The sequence below is a fragment of the Arachis ipaensis genome, chromosome B02, assembly GCF_000816755.2.
Source record: "Arachis ipaensis cultivar K30076 chromosome B02, Araip1.1, whole genome shotgun sequence".
Classification (NCBI taxonomy): Eukaryota; Viridiplantae; Streptophyta; class Magnoliopsida; order Fabales; family Fabaceae; genus Arachis; species Arachis ipaensis.
In genome coordinates this window covers 75,519,521-75,527,653 of record NC_029786.2, presented here as the reverse complement: position 1 = coordinate 75,527,653, position 8,133 = coordinate 75,519,521, and the positions used below count along the sequence as shown (strand labels likewise).

Genomic DNA, 8,133 nt, shown 5'->3' with positions numbered 1-8,133 from the left:
TATATTCTTTCCTTTGCATTCAACCTTTATCCCCATCTCGTACAGAGACAAAAAAACAGAGGGGGAAGGAAACCACAAAACAAAAACATCATTCTAATAAGTTCTCATCAGATCTTATTACAATGATGATACCCCAGTTGCATAGTATGATTGCAACAATAATAATTGTTGTTGTTGTTGCAAAGATAAATGTGGGAGTGAATTCAGCTCCAGAAGCTGATAAGGTAACCAATTTGCCAGGGCAACCACCAGTGAAGTTCCAGCAATATGCTGGTTATATTACAGTGGATGAGAAGCAACAAAGATCTTTGTTTTACTACTTTGCTGAAGCACAAGTTGAACCTGCTTCCAAGCCATTGGTTCTATGGTTAAATGGAGGTATGATTCTTCTTTTCTTTTTATTTCTTTTGGACTAGGTTGCTTGCTATCTTTAAGCCACTTTATTGTTTTGAGCTCTTTCTTTCAAAAATAAATAAATATGGAGATACAGAGGCATAGATGGTCAGATGGGTATTTTTTTTGTCCCCGTTTTCAAGGAGTCAAGATTTTTTTCTCTATAAAAAATAAGTGTCTTTATTTTGATTTTACAATCAAATGGATCTCTATTGTTATTGTTTCTGTATCAGATACAGCATCTAAACATGACTCTAAACCTCTAACAGAACTGGTTAAAAGAGATATAACTATAAATAGCTTAGTTCATATAAGATTCATGACAAAGTGCAATTGAATCATTTGATTCATTTAGCCGAATTCACCAGGTGGAATAGTACTTGTTACTTACTGTTGTGGCAAAGACATTGTTTTCAATCCTTGATTTTTTGAATCTGAAAGTTCCTGTTCATATCAAAGTAAAATTTGGTGTCTATAGGGCCTGGCTGTTCTTCTGTTGGAGCCGGAGCTTTCGTCGAGCATGGTCCATTTAAACCAAGCGAAAATGTTCTTCTCAAGAATGATTATAGTTGGAACCAAGGTAATTTAATCCCAGTTATTCTGAAAAGATACCAATTTTTTTTTTTTAAAAGTATGTAACATTTTTATGTCCTTTAATTTCAATCAAAATTGCTTGTTGCAGAGGCAAATATGCTGTACTTGGAATCACCGGCTGGTGTTGGTTTCTCCTACTCTGCCAATAAATCTTTCTATGAATATGTTAATGATGAAATGACAGGTTCTTTAATTTCATTTTATTTTGTTAAAAGAGTTAGATGAGTTTGGACTTTTGGTTGAACTTGAATTGCTATTAATACCTCTTAATCTTTTTATCTTAGTTTGTATTCAGATTTTGATATCATATTTCATGAATCTAATTAGGGTTTGATTTCCCTTATTTTATAGCAAGGGATAATCTTGTATTCTTACAGAATTGGTTCACTAAATTCCCAGAGTACAAAAACAATGACTTCTTTATTACAGGGGAGAGTTATGCAGGTACTATCTTATTAAGTAAATTATTTCTTTATTAGAAATATAAAAACTTTGAATTTTCAGTGAGAACTTTTTTTATTGTTTTATTAATTAATGCCCTTAAAACACTTATTGACCAAACTTTAAATTCATTGTTGAATTTTCATTTTATTAATTGTTGAGGTAAATTTAGACTATTTTTGACTAATTCTTTTTTGTTACTAAACATTTTCGTTTTCATTTATACCAATACCATAAATGCAGTCAAAACTACTCTAATACTTTCTCTCCTCATTAATTAAGGGTTATTTTCTAAGGTTACTTTAAATCTCCAATGCTAATATTTATTTTAATTTTATTTTGAATTTCACAAAACACTATATTAATATAGAATCATATATTATAAATAATAATTTGATATTAAAAGTAAAATTTGTTACTCCAATACATAATTATACAAAGTGTCAAAATTTAATTGATTCTCATCAAAATGATTTGATCTTTTTAAACTAAGGTCAATCTCATTTCATCTATTTTTTTTTAATGCAAATTTCAATTTCAAAAGAATTTATTTCTTGTAAATGTCAAAAGTGATACTTTAAAGATACTCTATTGGAGTTATTCTTAGTTTCAAGTTCTTAAATGTACATTTAACTAAAGTAACAATGTTAAAAAAAATAAGGAATTATTATTATTATTGATTTAGGCAACAATTTAGTGTAATTCATAATTAAATTTTCAGGTCACTATGTACCACAACTTGCACAACTCATTGTTCAAAGCAAGACAAAGTTCAATTTCAAGGGTATAGCAGTGAGTGCAGAAATGACAAAAGCTTCAGTGATAGTAATTAAACTATATATGTGACATAATAAATGCTAATTTGATTAGGACTTAATTGTTGCAGATAGGAAACCCTCTTATGGAATTCAACACAGATTTCAATTCAAGGGCAGAGTATTTCTGGTCCCATGGACTAATATCTGATTCAACTTATGAAATGTTCACTAAAGTCTGTAACTACTCCCAAATTAGGAGACAACTTCAAAGTGGAACATTAAATGGGGTTTGTGCAGCCGTAAATAAAATAGTGTCCACAGAAGTTGGGAGATATGTTGATGCATATGATATCACTCTTGATGTGTGCCTATCAGCAGCAGATCAACAAGCTTATGTGCTCAATCAACTTAGCCAAGTGGTAATTGTTTCTTCATGCATTTACTATGGAAAATATACCTCCATGCTCTAGAAACCACATTTATAGTTGCTTGAAATACAACTATAATAATAATACTCTAGATATATTCTAACAATAATTACTGTTTTTTTTTCCTGTTTCAAATTATTTGCCATTTTGATCAATTTTGTTTTCTCACAATATTTGTTATTACTCTTTCTTTTTTTTTTTTGTAGAATTTATTATTGGGTTCTCCCTTATGTCTATAATTAAATTAGTTATCGTATTAGAGAAAATTAAATGTTATTTTGCATTTTTCATGTGAAGAAAGTCTTGGAAGCTAACATTACCAGCCAATATTCCAACTAATAGTTAACATAAGAAAAAAACATCTAAAACTCTTAAAAACAAAAAAAAAATTCTGAAATTCAATTTAAAAAAATATTCGAAATCTAAACCCAATAAAACTCATCCTTAAAATAGTGTTTGGTGGAAAGACAGAGACAGAAAGACTGAGACGGAGAGATTGAGACTAAGAGACAGAGACTGAAATAAATGTCAGTATTCTGTTTGGTGTAAATTGGAAGACAAAAATTGAAACAAAAATAAAGTTCTAATTTAACTTGCACAAAGGGTAAAATTGGAATTAATTAATTGAAATGAGAGTATTTTAGGTATAAAATGTTATTAAAATTTTAGTCTCTGTTTCTAAAATTTTCAGTTTTCTATGTTTCTACTTTTTGGAGGTACTGAAATACTGAAATTTTGAAGACAGACAGAAATTTTAGTATCAGTCTTTGAGTCTTAGTCTTCTAGTCTCTGTCCCGTATCTCAAAACAAACGCTACCTAATGGACTTTATATTGGTCTTGTTTGACTATCTCCTATAGTATTGGTTGAAATTTATTGTTATAGTGTTGGGTTCTAGCATTACTCTTTCATGCAAGATATGTAGTTTTGTGACTGTATCGTTTAGATTACTTTTTATTTTAGATTTCATACATCATGTGTATTTAGCCTAAGTAAAAGATAATTTGGAACAAAAGAAGTAAAATTTATGATTAGTATAAATGATAAATCTGGTATCTAATTTGTTCAGTTAATGTGTGTGTTGGCCTTGCAGCAAGAGGGAGAGAAGATTGATGTGTGTGTGGAAGATGAAACGATCACATATTTGAATAAAAAAGATGTGCAACAAGCTTTCCATGCTAAGCTTGAAGGGATCACTAGATGGTCAACTTGCAGCGAGTTAGTTTTTTGCCTTTCAAATTCACTCTTGAGATTTTTTTTGAGCACCTATCCATCTTTTCAATTTTCATAGCTTATAAGTTTTGACAACACTTACTTTATCATCGTTAATTTCAAATTTTATCATAAACATCGTTCTAATGAGTAATGCATGCTTAAGTGTTGTTTCTACTGTCAAATTGAATTGAGTGGCCTAATTTTGGGTTGTACTTGTACAATTTTCACTATTTCAATTCACTATTTTGGGTTGTACTTGGCCTAATTAGGAATTATTATTATTATTAATAATTTGATTTGCTAATATTATTATTATTATTAATTTGATTTGCTTTGTTTTACAGCGTTCTCAAATATGATATGCAGAATCTAGAGGTTCCAACCATTTCTTTCCTAGGAACACTAGTTAATTCTGGTATTAGAGTTCTAGTATACAGGTAGGTAAAACTTTCCTTTATTTTCTATAATAATCATGTTAAGTAGTTTAATTAATTAATTAATTATATCATCATACATTACACCTACCACTAGTCCACTAGTCCAGTTAATGGTTACATGGAGCGCGGTTCAAGCTTCCCATGATTCCTGCTTGTGGACCCCAGAATTTAATGTTTACTAATAATGGTTGGATTAACAAATGTTTTGAAGTCACTACACTTTTTCAACCAAAAAAAAAAAAGTCACTACACTTGATAAGAAAGCAATTAAAATTTTTTACTAAAATTGAAGGTTTTGAATTTAATATTAAAAACTGAAAAGAAAGTATAACTTTTATTTACATAATGCCCTTAGCTGATTCCTATTAACGACTATCAATAGCTTTTTCATTGTTCTTTTTATCATTTATTTATTTTTGCTGTATTATTTATACAGTAATATTACATGACCAAATAATTTTAATAACAAAATTTAATTAAATTGGTCTAATAATTTATTTTGACACAATAAAAATTAATTAAAAAAAAAGAGATGCATAAAAAAATTGATTAAACTTAATTATAAAAATAACTTATTCACCTCACACTTCTCTTATTTATATCCATATAGAAAACTCAAACCTAAACTCCTAAAACAGAACAAATATTGAACAGCAAAAACCAAGGAAATATTCACAACATTAATCCAACTGTTTTTTATTTGTTTGTGAAGAGTATGTTTATCCGTAATATTAGGGAAAAAGATTCTCAAAGCATGAAACAATTGTTTAATTAGGTATTTCAGTACTTTCGAAATTAGAAGTGTGGAAGTCCATATAAGAAAAGAAATTACATCAAACAAGGGTAGTTTGAAAGACTCTAACTAGCGTTTGGTGAGATTGTTAATATTCTGTTTGGTGCAAAGTGAGTGACAGAAATTGAAACAAAAATAAAATTTTAATTTAATTTGTACAAAGAGTAAAACTAAAATTAATTAATTGAAATGAATGTATTTTAAGTATAAAATTTTATTAAAATTTCAGTTTCTATCTCTAAAAATTTTAGTCCATGTGTCTTCACTTTCTGAAGGTATTGCAATACTGAAATTTTGAAAACAGAGACAGAAATTTTAATACCAGTCTCTAAACCAACAAATATGATATTGAATCTTAATCTCTCAAGTTTTGTGTCAGTACCTCAAAACAAACGCTACTTAAAGAAGTGTTTGAGTTTTCAAACAGTACAAATTAACATTTTGCTTTTGGTGAACAAAATGTTGTTATGATTGTGTTTTCTATTTTTCAAATTTAGGAGTACTAATAAAAATATTTTTTTTTTAATTAAAATATCTAATATAATTTTATATATTAATAGTCACGAATTACTCTGTCGGTGACTGGCGCATAAAAAATTCATTTCTAGCAAACTTGGGAAGTAGATTTCATCATTTTCACAGAAAAACAAACTTGGAAAGTACATTAATGATTAGTATCTGAATTTTTTTTACTATATTTAAATTTATTATGATTATTTTAAAACTTAAAATTAATTTTAACAAACACTATTAATTTAGCTTGTTTAAGCTATATCTATTAAAGTTATTTTTATTTTATTTTATCAGATGTAACTTTTGAAAACATTACAAAAACTAGTGAAATAGTCTAATTGAGAAAATCACACCAAAGGTAAATAATGTTTTTCAAAGTTTCTAGATGCTGCATCAAAGATGAGAAAGCTTTTGCAAAATGAAGAAGAAAAAGTGGGAAGAGGAAAAAAAAAAGTGAAAAGAAAATATCAAAAGAGACATAAGTGGATATAAATATGTTTATAAGATTGTGACGTACAAATAGCATTTTTTTTTTCTTTTCTTCTAAATACGAAAGATACCATAAATAATGTGTGTTCCCTTTCTTCTGCAGTGGTGATCAAGATTCAGTTCTGCCATTAACGGGAACAAGAACGCTTGTGAATGGGTTGGCTAAGGAGTTAGGACTTAATACAACAGAGTCTTATAGAGCATGGTTTGGAGGAAGACAGGTATATTATGTCAACGAAATTGATATTTATACGTCTAAAAAAATGTGTTTACTATTAACCAACTTTAACACTGTTACTGGATTAATAAACAACTTTCTTTTTATTTGTGGACCAACTTTATCACCACTGTTACTAGATTAGATATGTCTATTGACAGTCACTTTTAAGTTTTAATAATAATAATAATTAAATAGTAAATGCTCTGTTCTTTTTTGTAAAAAATCTTAAGTTCAAATTTTAGGATCAACAAAATAAGTAAATAAAACTTGTATAACAAACCGATTCCACTTGTTTCTCACTTGTCCACTTTAAATTTAAAAAAATGTCTGTAATAAACACCAAATTGAACATATAAACTAGATCACCTTTATTATGAAGAATAAAAATATTATATGCACACAAAAAATTAATCACCACATTTCTGTATAAATATATATATGTTGTTTACCTTTTTTTTTTTTATGTACTTTATATGTCAACATATATTTTATGAGTGATTGTTTTTTATTTATAAATATTAAGTAACATGGTTGTATAAAGAATGCAAACATATCCTTAATACCCGTTAGTATCATCCGTATTGTTATTGTGAGTATTTGAATAATTTTCAGGTAGCTGGATGGACACAAGTATATGGTGACATGTTATCGTTTGCTACTATAAGAGGAGCATCTCATGAAGCTCCTTTTTCACAGCCAGAGAGATCACTTGTGCTGCTGAAAGCATTTGTTGAAGGAAAATCTCTTCCGGGAATAATCTCTCTAACGTGAGTATCTATCTAAGTGACAGTTGCACTTGCACCCGCCACACCCAAACAAAAATCACAACAGAGAAAAAAAAATTGAAAGAAAGAAAGGAAATTGATAATATCACCTGAAGCTTCCGTTGTCCTTTACTTTCTGCAAATTGCATGTTACCAACCAGAAGTAATTTTCTCGCATTGGTATTGTTGGTCAACCAAAAAAATTTAAAGTGTTTATCAAAGAATATGTTTGTCCTGCCAGAACAGCTGAATGTGGTTATAAATTATGGGGAGTGGATTCTCTCCGGTGGAAAAAGACTGGATGGTGTCCAGTGTTTAATCTCACCATTTATTGCTTTTTCTTTCTTATTTATTTTTGGTCTCACTTATAGAATTAAAGGTGAGAGATCACACTTTATTCTCTCAAGTGTTAAGAAAAATGGAGAGGATCAATTTCCGAATGAATTATGATATATGTTCAAGGGGCCGGTTATTTCAGTTAAGCAAAAAATATTGTTTCCCTAAGTGAGTACTTTTGATGGGTGGTTGTATATGACCATATCTTTAATGATTTTATGTCTTTGCAAACAAACACCACACATGTACTGCTGTATCCATGTCTTAATGAACATATACACCAAAATAAACGCTGCCTACACTCATTTAAATATCATTCACACTCCTATAGGTCCGATACGGCTAAAAAATGCTAAGAATCTTGAGTTAGCCATCAACATATTAGTTCTGGTAACCTACGATATATTTCTTTTCTGTTAGCATGAGTTGGTTGCTGCCAACATGAGCGGTTTCTAATCCAAGAAAGAAGTTGAACTTTCCAAGATCCTTGAGAGAAAAGATAAAATGTAGTCTTTGAATTAAGGATTGAAGCTTAGCTCAATTGTCAACTGTAATTAATATATCTACATATGCTAAGAAAGTGACTGAGTTATATATCTAACGAATAAAGAAGGATCAAATTTAATACTAGAGAAACCAAACTTCTTTAAGATACAAGAGAATCGTCTTCTAGAAAGAGCAATGGTTATTACAATTCAAATAGTTTGTTGTTTAACAAGAAAACTAAAGGTTTGATCAAAATCAACCACTTCC

The 8,133-nt window shown here is 29.1% G+C and overlaps 1 protein-coding gene across 2 annotated transcripts; it reads left to right on the top strand.

The window, feature by feature from the left end:
• On the top strand, positions 1 to 7,678 carry LOC107625437 (serine carboxypeptidase-like 45). 2 transcript variants are annotated; one of them, XR_002357616.1, is made up of 11 exons: positions 2 to 378; positions 872 to 973; positions 1,076 to 1,171; positions 1,339 to 1,431; positions 2,150 to 2,220; positions 2,315 to 2,605; positions 3,707 to 3,831; positions 4,173 to 4,265; positions 6,164 to 6,281; positions 6,893 to 7,302; positions 7,484 to 7,678. XR_002357616.1 is itself a non-coding variant. In XM_016328070.2 (10 exons), the coding sequence occupies exons 1-10, from the start codon at positions 123 to 125 to the stop codon at positions 7,049 to 7,051; spliced, it is 1,404 nt and encodes a 467-aa protein (XP_016183556.1). In that variant the 5' UTR covers positions 1 to 122; the 3' UTR covers positions 7,052 to 7,615. The 2 variants fall into 2 exon arrangements, 1 of the variants encoding a protein (XP_016183556.1); XM_016328070.2 differs by having other exon boundaries at positions 1 to 378; positions 6,893 to 7,615.